Source organism: Chanodichthys erythropterus, chromosome 19 (assembly GCF_024489055.1).
Source record: "Chanodichthys erythropterus isolate Z2021 chromosome 19, ASM2448905v1, whole genome shotgun sequence".
NCBI classification, from domain to species: Eukaryota; Metazoa; Chordata; class Actinopteri; order Cypriniformes; family Xenocyprididae; genus Chanodichthys; species Chanodichthys erythropterus.
Genome location: NC_090239.1, coordinates 23205593 through 23223387, shown reverse-complemented (window position 1 = coordinate 23223387; position 17795 = coordinate 23205593). Strand labels below are relative to the sequence as shown.

The 17795-nt window shown below is 40.7% G+C and overlaps 1 protein-coding gene across 1 annotated transcript; it reads right to left on the bottom strand.

Moving 5' to 3' along the window:
- Nucleotides 1–434: 434 nt before the first annotated feature.
- On the bottom strand, nt 435–17431 carry hs3st3l (heparan sulfate (glucosamine) 3-O-sulfotransferase 3-like). The gene is made up of 2 exons (XM_067369429.1): nt 16803–17431; nt 435–1053 (listed from the first exon to the last, which is right to left on the bottom strand). Exons 1-2 carry the CDS (start codon nt 17204–17206, stop codon nt 435–437), a joined length of 1023 nt encoding a protein of 340 aa, XP_067225530.1. The 5' UTR covers nt 17207–17431.
- Between the last annotated feature and the right edge of the window lie 364 nt (nt 17432–17795).

Sequence of the window (17795 nt, the reverse complement as noted above, 5' to 3'; positions counted from 1 at the left end):
AGAATGTGATTGTAGACCAGCCTTTACACAGATGTGCTATAATCTGTTCAGTGTAAATACTCCAACAATGACAAATCATGTCTAATGCTACACGGTTAACTCTTTTTGATATGGATGATCGATCAAACATGATTGAAGCTGTTGTTTGACTCAGCAACATAAAAAAGACATCAAAATGGCAAGAGCAGAAAAGTGCTACTTCAACCAATGATTTAAGGTCATTGCTATCAGTTCTCTCAAACTGAGCCACACCGACGGACGGTATGAAAGACTATTCTGACCCGAAGTGCTCAGGTCTCTGTTTACTGTATCTGGCAGACGCATTGATTTGAACATCTATGGAGCCATCGACAAACCTAAGATATCGTGTTTCGCTTCGATCACAATTCGCCTGCCAACATTGACCAAATAGGCACACAGATGTCCGCGAAAGTTCATTGCCATCCGAAGTCCATGCCTGCCATTTGGTAGAACTTCAGGTTGTGTGGCTGGTAGAATTCCCTCAGTTTCTGAATGACCTCTGGGTCGATTTTAGGATGCGTTCTGCCTTTGGTTTTGCCCAGACAGTGGGGTTTGCTACTGCCTTCTGGCTTTTTGAGGCAAGGGAAGCCCTTAGTCTTGTTGAAGTAGAAGTGTTTATCCGTGATGATCCTCTGCAGGCCGAGAAAGTCCTGCACGCGACCCAACTCGCCCGCCGGGTCACTGATCAGTCTCTCTCCGTGGACGAAATGGATCTGCGAGAGCGGGAAGTAGGCCAGCCATCGCTCCAGGTGCCTGGCGTACAGGCCGATGTACAGCGGGCTCCAGAGCGAGTCGATCTGTCCCGCCGATCGGTTCTTAAACGTCAGGCTCTCGAAGCTGGGAATGTCAGGGGTCTTTGAGATGATCTGGGTGTAGTCTGAAATGGCGCGGGTGATGGGGTCTCGCACCACCACGATCAGCTTGATGTCCCGCGACATGGCGTGGATGCGGCTCGGCGTCTCTGGGGTGACGAAGTATCTGGGCGTCTTCTCCATCACGATTTGCCCGTTGAGGGCTTTGGGCATCATGCTCCTGAAAGACAAGAGGAACAGCAGGGATACTTGATTAAAGAGCTGCACGATTAATTGCGATCTCAATTCAAACACTCACAAGTCCAATCACAGCGAACATTCAGATCTGTGTTCTGAGCCAGAGAGAGCCGTTGTCATGAATAGATTGAAACATCTTCACAAACAGTCTTTTTAACCACACAGTATCATTATTTCTGTCTTACAATCACTCAAATCATCACAGAAGTACTGGGATAAAAGTTTATAGTCTATCACCTTTTAAAAGTAACGCTTTAAATAAAGATTGTATCAATTACATGGTTACACCAGTGACATGTGACTGTTACAAATGTATTTGTCATAGAATCATTCATTCAAGAGATTTGTTCAAAAAAGCTGATTCATCCAGTAATGAATAAGTGACGTATTTATGAGTGAGTCATTGAATCATTCATTCAAAAGATTTGTTCAAAAATGCTGATTCACCCAGTAATGAAACAAGTGAAGTCTTTATGAGTGAGTCATTGAATCATTCATTCAAGAGATGCGTTCAAAAATGCTGATTCATCCAGTAATGAAACAAGTGAAGTCTTCATAAGTGAGTCATCAAATTATTTTTTCAAGAGTTATGTTCAAAAACGCTGATTCACCCAGTAATGAAACAAGTGAAGTCTTTATGAGTGATTCATCGAATCATTCATTCAAGAGATTTGTTCAAAAACGCTGATTCATCCAGTAATGAAACAAGTGAAGTCTTTATGAGTGAGTCATTAAATCATTCATTCAAGAGATTTGTTCAAAAATGCTGATTCACCCAGTAATGAAACAAGTAAAGTCTTTATGAGTGAGTCATCGAATCATTCATTCAAGAGATTTGTTCAAAAACGCTGATTCATCCAGTAATGAAACAAGTAAAGTCTTTATGAGTGAGTCATTAATTCATTAATTCAAGAGATTTGTTCAAAAATACTGATTCATCTAGTAATGAAACAAGTGAAGTCTTTCGGTGTGTTCCAGACAGGATATATCGACCTCCGAAGGGCACTTTGGAGCGAAAACAATCATGGCCGCTATACTGAAGGCTCCAAACCGAAGTGCTCAAAACTGGCCACTTCAAAGGGCCCTTCGGAATGAAGGATTTTGAAGGGTACAACTGATGGACACTTTGGGCCCCCATGATCCTTTGCACAGGGAAACCATTAGAATTAGTTTGACTTGTTCAGCAGGGTTAATGGTAACAACACTAATGAACATACAGTAAGGTAAAAATGTGGTGGACTCTTGGCAAACAAAATGAATACATTAGGCCAATAAAACGAACAAATAATTTTATTAAATATGCATGACAAAATGTGCATGAGAACAAAGAAATAATTTAGAACTACATGGCATGAATTATGCATAGGCAAAATGTATCCATTTAAAACCAATTGCTTATGAAGTAATATCCATTGGCCTTGGTGCGATAAACCAAAAAAAAAAAAAAAAAACTTACACCCTTCATCCCTTCGACAGCTCTCACTCCAGAGGGTAAACCCTTTGAAGGGATTATGGCATAGGGATGAGCCGGAATGAATCGTTCATTAAAGAGATTTGTTCAAAAACACTGATTCATCCAGTTATGAAGCAAGTGAAGTCTTTATGAGTGAGTCATTGAATCATTCATTCAAGAGATTTGATCAAAAACACTGATTCATCCAGTAATGAAACAAGTGAAGTCTTTATGAGTGAGTCATTGAATCATTCATTCAAGAGATTTGATCAAAAACACTGATTCATCCGGTAATGAAACAAGTGAAGTCTTTATGAGTGAGTCATTGAATCATTCATTCAAGAGATTTGTTCAAAAACACTGATTCATCCAGTAATGAATCAAGTGAAGTCTTTATGAGTGAGTCATTGAATCATTCATTCAAGAGATTTGTTCAAAAACACTGATTCATCCAGTAATGAATCAAGTGAAGTCTTCATGAGTGAATCATTGAATCATTCATTCAAGAGATTTGTTCAAAAACACTGATTCATCCAGTAATGAAACAAGTGAAGTCTTTATGAGTGAGTCATTGAATCATTCATTCAAGAGATTTGTTCAAAAACACTGATTCATCCAGTAATGAATCAAGTGAAGTCTTTATGAGTGAGTCATTGAATCATTCATTCAAGAGATTTGTTCAAAAACACTGATTCATCCAGTAATGAATCAAGTGAAGTCTTCATGAGTGAATCATTGAATCATTCATTCAAGAGATTTGTTCAAAAACACTGATTCATCCAGTAATGAAACAAGTGAAGTCTTTATGAGTGAGTCATTGATTCATTCATTCAAGAGATTTGTTCAAAAACTCAGATTCATCCAGTAATGAAACAAGTGAAGACATTGAGTCATTGAGTGAGTAAGTCTCATACTGAGACCACATAAAGAACATAGACAAACCATATATTGTCATAATCTGGGTTTATTGGATTCTTGTTTCATCTGTCAAAATAGTCAAAGCTGCAGTCAAACAGTCGAAACAGTTTTCTGTAAGATGTATGAATAGAAACATGCTATAATTTCCAAGAGGAAGTTCCTCAATTATGACACAACAGCGCCCTCTTTCTACCCGGAGGAATGACATGTGTTATCAGAGAGAATTTCGCAGCTTAAATTAAAACAATTCTGAAATTAAACAAATGACAATTCAGTTTGAAATAGTCAGTTAAGACATCTAAATACCAGGGTTATTATTGTTAACTAAAACTAAAACCCTACAAAAATATTTTCATTACTTGAAATAAAACTACTAAAACTTTAACCACGTTTAAAATGAAAACAGAAAATATGAAAATAAAGCCCCAGTTCTTGATCACTTTAACATAAAATAAAAGTTGTGACATTTCTGTGGGGTCTATATAAATGTAAAATTTTAACAAAAACTATGCTATTAAAATAACACTGCTAAATACTTTAACTGTAATCTGATTACCGACACAGAAGAGTTCGGAAAGTCATCAAGCAAAGTAGACTCTCTTTTCTTTCCCTACCCTCATCAATCTTGCGTTTACACAGATCCGTTTTACTGAAAGCCTGGACTGCGACTGCCAGCACAGTATTGATCATCCTGGTGCACCTGAGCTAATGAGGTGACATGCTTTCTGTCCCGGAGCAGATCGGCCCGGCCACACGCTCCACTGTGTCTCTTATTGGCTGTAAATGAGGAGTCAGGCGGCTCCGAATGTGTATCAGTAATGCAGATGTGCAGCCGGCATCAATCACGCCGGGTTACATGGAAAAACAAATGGAATGCATGCGTGTCTTTCTCAGCGTTGGCAGATGGGACTCGTTTGTTTTAAGTGGTTCATCGGCCCACCGACTTTAATGGTCCACCTGCACCCCACCTTCCTTTACAACACGAGCACATCTAATGTCTGTTTGAGGGACGGCAAGAACAAATCAGGCTTGGAGAGGCTAAATAGATTCTAACAATAAAAATGCAAAATGCCAGAACAGAGCAGCGGTCAAACACATGACAAAATGAATTGCAAAGAATGAGTTAAAATCAGTTAAAGGGGACAGATCATGAAAATCAGACTTTTTCTGTGTTTAAGTGCTATAATCGGGTCCCCAGCATGAGAAAAAAATGAGCCATTTCATTTCATTCTAAAAGTTGTAACTTCTTCCTGAGTCTCTCCATCAGTGTCGACTCCGGTTTGAACAATGTAAGGCTGAACACTTTCATCATTTTGGCTGCGTGAGATTCTCCAGCTTTGTTGTTGTTGAGCTGTTAAAGCTCCGCCCTCTTCTGGAAAGCGGAGCTCATTTGCATTTAAAGGGACACACACAAAAACAGCGTGTTTTTGCTCACACCCAAATAGGGGCAAATTTGACAAGCTATAATAAATGATCTGCGGTTGATCTGCTAAGCTTTCTCTTTGTGTTCATTGTCTGGATTGATTAAAGGCTGTTTTTGTTTGCTACTCTATTGTTGCAAGAGTTTCTGCAACCCCCGTGACAGCAGTACTGGGAAACACTGCATATGATTTAGGAGATAACAGAGACTTGCTGTCCGTCATGCTGTTCAGATGATGTCACACTGAGAACAAGCCATATGATGTCTCTATAGTGTCCTTCGCAGGAGACTCAGATTGCTGTGCCAGCTCGTATCGATACAGCGGCAATGCCAATCCCATACCTCCCTGCATTGTCAATGACTTCATCTGAGAAAGCACTTAGCCTAAAGACTTCCCTGTTTACCTCTGCCTATTATGGGGCCAGCAAGTCTATTAGGTCCCGCCATTAATTATTCACTCGCTTCAAGTGATGCGAGCGGTTCGTTTACTTGCATGAACCGCAGAGATTTTGTCCTCCTGCTAATGCAAGGATTTCTGATGTCCACTGGCTATTCAACGGGATACAGAGGAATGTGTTCAATAACACTGAATATGGGTCAATATTTTTTTATATAAACATGTCAAGGTGATACAACATCCTAATGACAAAAAAGCCTCGTTAAAAGAATGAAATGCTTTGAAAGAAACCTTATTAAGTAGTTTGGCACCTTTTATTATTATTTCATAGAGAGAGAAAAATGACCAAAACTGCACAATAAATATTTGAAAAACAAATGATGTGTCTCTGTCTCTTAAAATATCAGATAACATGATGTTTTATGACGACAAGGCAAGGTTAGTTCAGAATCAGACTGTAAAATGTCGTCATGTGGTCAAAATCAACGATATTTACACAAAAAAATACTGGGTTAAAACAACCCAAGTTGAGTTGAAAATAGACATTTTGGTTGGGGTGTTTTAACCCAGTGATTGGGTTGTTTTAACCCAGTGATTGGGTTATTTTAACCCAGTGATTGGGTTGTTTTAACCCAGGGAATGGATTGTTTTAACCCAGCGAATGGGTTGTTTTAACCCAGCGATTGGATTGTTTTAACCCAGCGATTGGGTTGTTTTAACCCAGTGATTGGGTTGATTTAATCCAGTGATTTGTTTTAACCCAGTGATTGGGTTGTTTAACCCAGCAAATGGATTGTTTTAACCCAGCGACTGGGGTGTTTTAACCCAGCGATTGGGTTGTTTTTGACCCAGTGATTGGGTTGTTTAACCCAGCGAATGGATTGTTTTAACCCAGCGCTTGGGTTGTTTTTACCCAGCGATTGGGTTGTTTTAACCCAGCGATTGGGGTGTTTTAACCCAGCGATTGTGTTGTTTTAACCCAGCGATTGGGATTTTTTAACCCAGTGATTTGATTGTTTTAACCCAGCGAATGGGTTGTTTTAACCCAGTGGTTGGGTTGTTTTAACCCAGCGATCCGATTGATTGGGTTAAATGTTTGACCAACCTGCAGGTTAATTTTATTTAACTCAACTATTAAAAATTACTGTATTTCTTGCTTAAAATGAACCCAAAATATGTTGGAAATGAACATTTATTAATACGTTTAATGAATAATTAAACAATAAACATTTATTAAATTGCTTATTGTAAATGTTCACCTTTTTGATTGTTATTATTTTCTCTAGTAATTATGTGTCTGATTTTTAATTTCCAACATATTTTGGGTTCATTTTAAGCCAGACATATAGTCATTTATAAAAAATAGTTGGGTTAAATAAAACTACCCAGCACGTTTGGCAAATATTTAACCCAACCCCTGGGTTAAAACAACACACTTACTGGTTTTGTCCATTTTCAACCCAACTTGGGTTGTTTTTAACCCAGCATTATTTTAGTATTTGATAATTTATGCTATTTAAAAAAAAAAATTATAAATATATCTATAATAATATAAATGTAATTAGCCTGTGAGATGAAGTCAGTTTTTCAGTTTATATTGAGTAGCCAATATACGTTTGCTTATGAGAATTTAAACGTTAAACTCGAAAAGCCCGGGACAAGTACGTCTTTGTTTGTACAATGTTCACAGAAAACAAAGATCAGTCTAAGTGATATGGATTGTGTGTACGCTTTGAAGCGGCTTCATTGTTTCGCACATTGCTCTGTGTTGTCCAATCCCAGCAGTCCACAGGAGCCGCTGGATGGGTCTCCTCTAATTGAGGCTGCATTTGTCCGGGCCTCTCTGAGGTGCACTGAATAAACCAAATGGTGCCGTGGGTATTGATCGTGATGGGGGTATGGTAATGTGGGTCTCAGCTGCTGTGGGCGGCAGGTGGAGTTTGTAGATGGGCCTCATCAGCAGCTCGCTGCGCACAAACAGATGTGAGGCAATTACCCTGTCTTCTGTCCAGCTACAGCGATGGATGTGATAAGAATTTTCTCATTCCAATGAAGCTCTTTAATGGGATGATAAAGCCTTCGTTTTTCATTTTTAGAAACGCTGACTTACAAATAAACACCTCTCACACACCTGGACACTCACAGACAGGTGCGTTATGATAGTGGAAGAATAGAAATGTCCCACATTGACAGTGTGTATGTCTTTATGAGCAAAATTTTGGTGTGTATAGAGAGAGAGACCTCAAAAATATTGAGCAGCACAACTATCATCATATCAGAATGATTTCTGAAGGATCATGTGACACTGAAGACTGGAGTAATGATGCTGAAAATTCAGCTTTGATCACAGAAATAAATTACACTATACTATATATTCACATAGAAAACAACTGATTTACATTGGAATAATATTTCACAATTTTTACTGTATTTTTGATCAAATAAATGCAGCTTTGGTGAGCGTGAGAGATTTCTTTCAAAAATTAAAAAAATATATAAATTGGTATTTGACCAAGACAGAAAAATTGACAGAAATATTGAAATGCATGAAATTGTATCGACTGACAATTTTTGTGTAAGCACTTAAACACATATTTTTTATTACTGACACTTTGCTCAAATTTGGTTAATAAAAGAAAAAGTACAATTTAATGAATGCAATATTATATTTATGTAATAAATCCTGTAAAAACAATGGGGAAGTGTGTGTGTGTGTGTACCTGGTATAACCTACATGACAAACCACTTATATAAATCATATTAAATGTGTTTTGAAAATCTAAAATTGCAGAAATTTTCCTGTGCTGGGTAGGTTTAGGGGTAGGGTTAGCATAAGGGGAGAAAATATACAGACTGTACAGTATAAAAACCATTACGCCTATTGAGAGTCCCTACAAAGACACCGAAACAGAGTATGTGTGTTTGGGCCCAACCATCCGTTTCTTTGCATATAGAGGCCATTAAAGAGTCAGTCAGTTGTAACTGTGCCCTGTCCACTTCCCAGAAACATCCATCATCAAGGGCCTCAGACGCCAGATCCCCATTCCCACTCCCCTGAGGGGCCTAATGAGAGCTGAATCACCAATGGACCATCGAGCCTTATGTTGATTTCATAAAGTACTGTACACTTATGCCAATACAGACACCTTGCCAAAATAAACAAAAGTTTCTCACCAGGCTTCTACATTCTGCCATCGAACGTCATTTTTTACATATTATTATATATAATAAGAGACAGTCAGATCTGGCTCTTCTAGCATGAATCATGTTGTTTTGTTAGTTTAGTTTAATTCCATTAAAGTCTCTTATATTCCTCTATTAATATCATCACCCTATTCAGCAGCACTATTTTGATGAGTCCATGCCCTTGTGAAGTAGATGCACTACTCATATTGATAGAGCATTAAAAATTAATGGCCTCAAAAAAGCTCCTCTCGGGACAAGCGCATGAATCGCTATAAAAGCATGTCTCATTTCTGCATTACAAGGACAGGAATGCTCACAAACGTCTCTATGATTAGCAACGCAATTATGTTTTTTTGCGTCTAAACATATGCACGTTAAAAAAGCAATCCCTTTCGCCAAAATCAAGATTTGGCTTTGAATCCAAGGGTTTGAATTTAAATGGCCATTTTAATGAGCTCTCCATGCAAATGAATTCTCATAATGTGATGACATCAGATGCAACACCAACGAACCAAATTACAGCGAGTGACGCAGCATTACTGCCATTACTTCATTCCTCAAGGACTGAAGAGAATAATGCACTGCTTATATTCCCACATGGTTCCAGGAAATCCAGGAATCTGCAATTTTACACTCTAAAAAATGCTGGGTTAAAACAACCAGACACATATCGGACACAACAAATCAGACAGATAATTATTAGAGGCAACAATAATAGTCAAAAAGGTGAACATTTATTAATAAACAATTTAATAAATGTTTATTATTCATTAAACTTATTGATAAATGTTCATTTATTAAACATATTAATAAGTTAATTTTCAACATATTTTTGGTTCATTTTAAGCCGGCCACATAGTCATTTTTAAACAATAGTTGGGTTAAATAAAACCATACATTTAACCCAACCACTGGGTTAAAACAACCCAATCACATTTGCTGGGTGAAAACAACCCAATCGCTAGATTAAAACAACCCATTCACTGGGTTAAAACAACCCAATCGCATTTGCTGGGTTAAAACAACTCAATCGCTGAGTTAAAACAACCCAATCACTGGGTTAAAACAACCCAAACGCTAGATTAAAACAACCCAATCGCATTTGCTGGGTTAAAACAACCCAATCGCTAGATTAAAACAACCCATTCGCTGGGTTAAAACAACCCAATCGCATTTGCTGGGTGAAAACAACCCAATCGCTAGATTAAAACAACCCATTCACTGGGTTAAAACAACCCAATCGCATTTGCTGGGTGAAAACAACTCAATCACTGAGTTAAAGCAACCCAATCGCTGGGTTAAAACAACCCAAACGGTAGATTAAAACAACCCAATCTCATTTGCTGGGTGAAAACAACTCAATCGCATTTGCTGGGTGAAAACAACCCATTCGCTGGGTTAAAACAACCCAATCGCATTTGCTGGGTGAAAACAACTCAATCGCTGAGTTAAAACAACCCAATCGCATTTGCTAGGTTAAAACAACCCAATCGCTAGATTAAAACAACCCAAACGCATTTGCTGGGTTAAAACAACCCAATCGCTGGGTTAAAACAACCCAAACGCTAGATTAAAACAACCCAATCGCTGGGTTAAAACAACCCAATCGCATTTGCTGGGTGAAAACAACCCAATCGCTAGATTAAAACAACCCATTCACTGGGTTAAAACAACCCAATCGCATTTGCTGGGTGAAAACAACTCAATCGCTGAGTTAAAGCAACCCAAACGCTATATTAAAACAACCCAATTGCATTTGCTAGGTTAAAACAACCCAATCGCTAGATTAAAACAACCCAAACGCATTTGCTGGATTAAAACAACCCAATCGCTGGGTTAAAACAACCCAAACGCTAGATTAAAACAACCCAATCGCATTTGCTGGGTTAAAACAACCCAATCGCTAGATTAAAACAACCCAATCGCTGGGTTAAAACAACCCAAACGCTAGATTAAAACAACCCAATCGCTGGGTTAAAACAACCCAAACGCTAGATCAAAACAACCCAATCGCTAGATTAAAACAACCCAAACGCTGGGATAAAACAACCCAAACGCATTTGCTGGATTAAAACAACCCAATCGCTGGGTTAAAACATGCCAATTGCTGAACTTGTCCATTTTCAACCGAACTTGGGTCGTTTTTAACCCAGCATTTTTTGTGTGTGTATGGTGTAGGGTTGGCTCGCCTGTCCTTCCAGTAGTTCTGAATCAATATATTGATGTTTTTCAGACTTCAAAAACTGCAAATGTATGTTTCAAAGTCTCACAAACACACAGAGGACCTCAAATATGTTTCTGCTTCACCCTCATTGACAGAGAGGATCTATCTCGTGCACTATCGAGGGTGACTTACACCAAATAGATTTCTTTAAAGGAAAGTGACTGTATTGGCGTTTGAAACATGAACTCGGAGCCTCAGCAGAATAAAATCTCTTGCTAATTGTAACTGAATCTCAAGCTAACCGGTTTAATGCCAGTGTGAAGTGAAGGTCAAGCACGGGCGCCAATCAATCGTACTGTAGAAACACTATAAGGACAAAACTCCATCTCTCATCTCCTCAGTCTTGTTTCAGATCTTATCTGTGCATTACTGCCATTTGTTTTCGGTAAGATCTGAATTGAGATTGCCAAACCACCCCCACGTACCCCTACAGATTTAATCTTCGCTTGATAACAAGATTAATGACCGGTCCATTCCATTAGACCCGTATACGTCAGCACGGACAGATTCCAGGATCTGTGTTTGGCTGCTTATCTCTAGGTCCTCTGACCATATGAAGTCCCTGGCTCAGATCATTATGCTTGGTGGAAAATGTGACTCGGGTTAAAGATCAATTGAAGGGTCTCGCAATAATGTCAAGTGGCCCGTCAAGCTGTGAGGTCCATCTGGTCTCGGCAAGATGACAGTCTGCCGCTCTCGGCTCCTCTGAGCAGAACACTGGGGATTCGTGTGCCAACACGCAAACACAAAGGAATATCAACGCAATATGCTTACAGGCAAACGCCTCGCATGACAACCGTAGAAGCGTTCGTTTCAAGAGCATTTTCAGGCCAATTAATGTGGCCGTGGACACTAAGCGAGCCAGTTGTGAATTGACAAAACAATCAATCAGCTGTTTAGTAATTGAGTTTTGTCAACTCTCTGAGCAGTTCAAAGGCAGCGTGACGAACCATAAAATTGAACGGCGAGACTTATTGGGGATACGGACAGAATCTCCGATGGGCTTGTTGATCAAACTGTCACTCTGTTTTCTAGACAAACAAATGAATAAATAATTGACAGCCTAAAGTCCCTATCTGCCAAATTTGTCAATCCCTCTGAGATAATTCAGCCTGTTCTAATGAAGCCGACATATTTCAAAAGCAGCTCAAACCAACAATCGGCACACAAGTGTTCTCTATATAAAGCAACATCTGGCAACAGCTCCAGAGATGATTAACACTGCCAACTTACATCCAGCCCCACTTCAGTGGATTGCAATAGCCAGATGGCATTGTTTCTCTCACGCAAACCTTTGTTATATTGATACCACGCCTCATCAAATAACACACTTATGCTCATCAAAAACAGACTTTTGGGTTACACTGAGGTCATGCAGTGGTGAAATTCGCACTTTAGAACAATAGCGTAAGCTCTGATCTGTTTGTGTAAATGTGCTGGTGACTTTAATGTGTCTATATAAAGGAATGTACTGAAACACAAATGATTTATCTGAGAAGAAATGCTGCATGGAAAGTTGCATAATTGTTTAGGAAAGTATAAGTACACTGTAAACAGATTTGTGACTTTGTATTATATAATTGGTTACCAGTCGCTGTACCTTCTTACACTGTAAGGTTTACTGTTGCAATAGCAATGTTACACTCTAAAAAATGCTGGGTTAAAAACAACCCAAGTTGGGTTTAAAATGGACAAACACAGAATTTGGGTTGTTTTAACCCAGCAATTAGGTTGTTTTAACCCAGCGATTGGGCTGGGATTTTTTAACCCAGCAATTGGGCTTGGATGTTTTAACCCAGCAACTGTGTTGGGATGTTTTAACCAAGCGATTGGGTTGTTTTAACCCAGTAATTGGGTTGGGATGTTTTAACCCAGCGACTGGGCTGGGATGTTTTAACCCAGCAATTGGGTTGGGATGTTTTAACCCAGCGATTGGGCTGGGATGTTTTAACCCAGCGATTGGGTTGTTTTAACCCAGCAATTGGGCTGGGATGTTTTAACCTAGCGATTGGGTTGTTTTAACCTAGCGATTGGGCTGGGATGTTTTAACCCAGTAATTGGGTTGGGATGTTTTAACCCAGTGATTGGGTGGTTTTAACCCAGCGATTGGGCTGGGATGTTTTAACCCAGCAATTGGGTTGGGATGTTTTAACCCAGCGATTGGGCTGGGATGTTTTAACCCAGCGATTGGGTTGTTTTAACCCAGCAATTGGGCTGGGATGTTTTAACCTAGCGATTGGGTTGTTTTAACCTAGCGATTGGGCTGGGATGTTTTAACCCAGCGATTGGGTTGTTTTAACCCAGCAATTGGGCTGGGATGTTTTAACCTAGCGATTGGGTTGTTTTAACCTAGCGATTGGGTTGTTTTAACCCAGCGATTGGGCTGGGATGTTTTAACCCAGCGACTGGGCTGGGATGTTTTAACCCAGCGACTGGGCTGGGATGTTTTAACCCAGTGATTGGGTGGTTTTAACCCAGCGATTGGGCTGGGATGTTTTAACCCAGCAATTGGGTTGGGATGTTTTAACCCAGCGATTGGGCTGGGATGTTTTAACCCAGCGATTGGGTTGTTTTAACCCAGCAATTGGGCTGGGATGTTTTAACCTAGCGATTGGGTTGTTTTAACCTAGCGATTGGGTTGTTTTAACCCAGCGATTGGGCTGGGATGTTTTAACCCAGCGATTGGGCTGGGATGTTTTAACCCAGCGATTGGGTTGTTTTAACCCAGCAATTGGGCTGGGATGTTTTAACCTAGCGATTGGGTTGTTTTAACCTAGCGATTGGGTTGTTTTAACCCAGCGATTGGGCTGGGATGTTTTAACCCAGCGATTGGGCTGGGATGTTTTAACCCAGCAATTGGGCTGGGATGTTTTAACCCAGTGATTGGGTGGTTTTAACCCAGCGATTGGGCTGGGATGTTTTAACCCAGCAATTGGGTTGGGATGTTTTAACCCAGCGATTGGGTTGTTTTAACCCAGCGATTGGGCTGGGATGTTTTAACCCAGTGATTGGGTGGTTTTAACCCAGCAATTGGGCTGGGATATTTTAACCCAGCAATTGGGTTGGGATGTTTTAACCCAGCGATTGGGCTGGGATGTTTTAACCCAGCGATTGGGTTGTTTTAACCCAGCAATTGGGCTGGGATGTTTTAACCTAGCGATTGGGTTGTTTTAACCTAGCGATTGGGTTGTTTTAACCCAGCGATTGGGCTGGGATGTTTTAACCCAGCGATTGGGCTGGGATGTTTTAACCCAGCGATTGGGTTGTTTTAACCCAGCAATTGGGCTGGGATGTTTTAACCCAGCGATTGGGCTGGGATGTTTTAACCCAGCGATTGGGCTGGGATGTTTTAACCCAGTGATTGGGTGGTTTTAACCCAGCGATTGGGCTGGGATGTTTTAACCCAGCAATTGGGTTGGGATGTTTTAACCCAGCGATTGGGTTGTTTTAACCTAGCGATTGGGTTGTTTTAACCCAGCGATTGGGCTGGGATGTTTTAACCCAGCGATTGGGCTGGGATGTTTTAACCCAGCGATTGGGTTGTTTTAACCTAGCGATTGGGTTGTTTTAACCCAGCGATTGGGCTGGGATGTTTTAACCCAGCGATTGGGCTGGGATGTTTTAACCCAGCGATTGGGCTGGGATGTTTTAACCCAGTGATTGGGTGGTTTTAACCCTGCGATTGGGCTGGGATGTTTTAACCCAGCAATTGGGTTGGGATGTTTTAACCCAGCGATTGGGTTGTTTTAACCCAGCAATTGGGCTGGGATGTTTTAACCAAGCGATTGGGTTGTTTTAACCCAGCGATTGGGCTGGGATGTTTTAACCCAGCGATTGGGTTGTTTTAACCCAGCAATTGGGCTGGGATGTTTTAACCTAGCGATTGGGTTGTTTTAACCCAGCGATTGGGCTGGGATGTTTTAACCCAGCGATTGGGCTGGGATGTTTTAACCCAGCAATTGGGCTGGGATGTTTTAACCCAGTGATTGGGTGGTTTTAACCCAGCGATTGGGCTGGGATGTTTTAACCCAGCAATTGGGTTGGGATGTTTTAACCCAGCGATTGGGTTGTTTTAACCCAGCGATTGGGCTGGGATGTTTTAACCCAGTGATTGGGTGGTTTTAACCCAGCAATTGGGCTGGGATATTTTAACCCAGCAATTGGGTTGGGATGTTTTAACCCAGCGATTGGGCTGGGATGTTTTAACCCAGCGATTGGGTTGTTTTAACCCAGCAATTGGGCTGGGATGTTTTAACCTAGCGATTGGGTTGTTTTAACCTAGCGATTGGGTTGTTTTAACCCAGCGATTGGGCTGGGATGTTTTAACCCAGCGATTGGGCTGGGATGTTTTAACCCAGCGATTGGGCTGGGATGTTTTAACCCAGCGATTGGGTTGTTTTAACCCAGCAATTGGGCTGGGATGTTTTAACCCAGCGATTGGGCTGGGATGTTTTAACCCAGCGATTGGGCTGGGATGTTTTAACCCAGTGATTGGGTGGTTTTAACCCAGCGATTGGGCTGGGATGTTTTAACCCAGCAATTGGGTTGGGATGTTTTAACCCAGCGATTGGGTTGTTTTAACCTAGCGATTGGGTTGTTTTAACCCAGCGATTGGGCTGGGATGTTTTAACCCAGCGATTGGGCTGGGATGTTTTAACCCAGCGATTGGGTTGTTTTAACCTAGCGATTGGGTTGTTTTAACCCAGCGATTGGGCTGGGATGTTTTAACCCAGCGATTGGGCTGGGATGTTTTAACCCAGCGATTGGGCTGGGATGTTTTAACCCAGTGATTGGGTGGTTTTAACCCAGTGATTGGGCTGGGATGTTTTAACCCAGCAATTGGGTTGGGATGTTTTAACCCAGCGATTGGGTTGTTTTAACCCAGCAATTGGGCTGGGATGTTTTAACCAAGCGATTGGGTTGTTTTAACCCAGCGATTGGGCTGGGATGTTTTAACCCAGCGATTGGGTTGTTTTAACCCAGCAATTGGGCTGGGATGTTTTAACCTAGCGATTGGGTTGTTTTAACCCAGCGATTGGGCTGGGATGTTTTAACCCAGCGATTGGGCTGGGATGTTTTAACCCAGCGATTGGGCTGGGATGTTTTAACCCAGCGGTTAGGTTGTTTTAACCCAGTTGTTGGGTTGTTTTAACCCAGTGAGTGAGTTAAATGTGATTGGGTTAAATTTAACACACCTATTTTTTAAAAAATTACTGTATTTCTTGCTTAAAATGAACCCAAGGTATGTTGAAACTTAACATTGTTTAATATGTTTAATAAATGAACAATTATTAATAAGTTTAATGAATAATAATAAACGTTTATTAAATTGCTTATTAATAAATGATCACCTTTTGATTATTATTGTTGCCTCTAGTAATTATGTGTCTGATTAAAAATCCAACATATTTTGGGTTCATTTTAAGCCAGACATATAGTCATTTTTAAACAATAGTTGGGTTAAAACAGCTGCCCAGCACATTGGTCAAACATTTAACCCAGTCACTGGATTAAAACAACCCAGTCACTGGGTTAAAACAACACAATTTCTCCATTTTCAACTTGGGTTGTTTTTAACCCAACATTTTTTAGAGTGAGGTCCACTGTACATAGAAATTTAAGCTCCTAGCATGCATGCATGAATAAATTATGTAGTTGAATTTTTTTTTTTTTTTTTTTCAAAATGTTCTGGTTTATTTTGCTCTTGCCATTGTTGTCCAGTTAATGGTTCTTTATTGGCATCAAAGAATCTCTTAAAGAACCTTTGACATCCATAGAATCTTTCCATCGCACAAAAGGTGCTTTAAAGTGGAAAAGCGTTCTTTAGATTATTATAATGTTCCTCACACTAAGAAAAAAGAGATTCTTTCAAGGTTCTTTATGAAACTCAAAATGATTTTTCTATGGCATTAGCTGTGAAAAAAAAAAAAAAAACACTTTTGGAACCTTTATTTTTAAGAGTGCAATTTCATTTTTTGAATTTCAGTTTACTCCATGCATCACCAGCTCTAAATTTACAGAAGTCCGAATACCATATTATAGTTGCATTAATATTATTACAACTTTTTAACAAAAGCAGCAGCAACGTGCAGTTCCTATTCAAATGTCAAGCGCGTCCCCTGTGTCATTATTACCTGTACCAGCTGAGTCCACGCGCGTAGTGCCTGTCAAAGAAATGCGGTTCCGACCCGAGAGCGCGGATGTCCGGATGAAGCCGCAGAAACTCCAAGAGCGCGCGCGTGCCTCCCTTCTTAACTCCGATGATAAGCGCGTGCGGGAGTCGCCGGGTCGCGGTCCAGTCTTTCCCTGAGCTGTTGGCATCCAAGCTATCTTCTCCCAGAGAGTCAGGCGCAGTTAGCACGGTCTTATTATTATACCATCCCATCGGTGAGTTCTGTGACCTGTCCGCCGAGTCCGACTCGCAGCGTCCCAGCAGAAGGTAGAGGATCGAGACGCATACGATGCTGAAGGAAATCATGACGGCTAGTTTTTGCAAGAGTCTCCGCAGGTCCAGGGGCGCGCTGGTAAAAGTTGCCATCCCTTTGAGGACGCTCTGTGGACGGCCATTCTCTTCAGGACTTTATTCGTTTCACTTTGACCAGCTGGAAGCCACACGGGCGAATGACAGCGCGCGCGTCCCGCAGCGTTGCCGAAGACATCGCGCGTCCCGGTTCTCATTCCTTGAGTGCAAAAGCTGTGCGGAGTTTCATTGTGTCACAGAGAGACTCGTATTTCCATGCTTGACGCGTGCAGTAGAAACCAGAGGTTGTAATATCCGTGCAGGAGCGCGTGGACGCGACTGAACCGGGAGGATCGCTGCTCTGAAGCTGCTCTCATTCATTCATGAAAGTGCGCGCGGAGCTTCAGCTGTCTTTGATTGGAGGCTGACGGATGAAGGCGGGTTGAATGCTGCTCTGATACATAAGATGAGCTGGAGATGTTGGCGGGGTGAAAAATGCCATGCATCAGTTTTTCATCATTTGGCCATGGTGATTCACATTAAACTCTCCTTATAATAACAATAATTAATAATAATAGTAATTGTACACCCTAACTCAACTATTGTCTAAAAAATGACTGTATTTCTTGCTTAAAATAAACCCACAATTGGTTGGAAATTAACATTT

Bases quoted from the DNA above. Each gene is read 5' to 3' on its own strand.
- hs3st3l (XM_067369429.1), bottom strand. From the start codon at position 17,206: ATGGCAACTTTTACCAGCGCGCCCCTGGACCTGCGGAGACTCTTGCAA. The intron at 1,054-16,802 runs GTAATAATGACA...CTTGTCTTTCAG, and splicing joins CGTGGACTCAGCTGGTACAG to GAGCATGATGCCCAAAGCCC.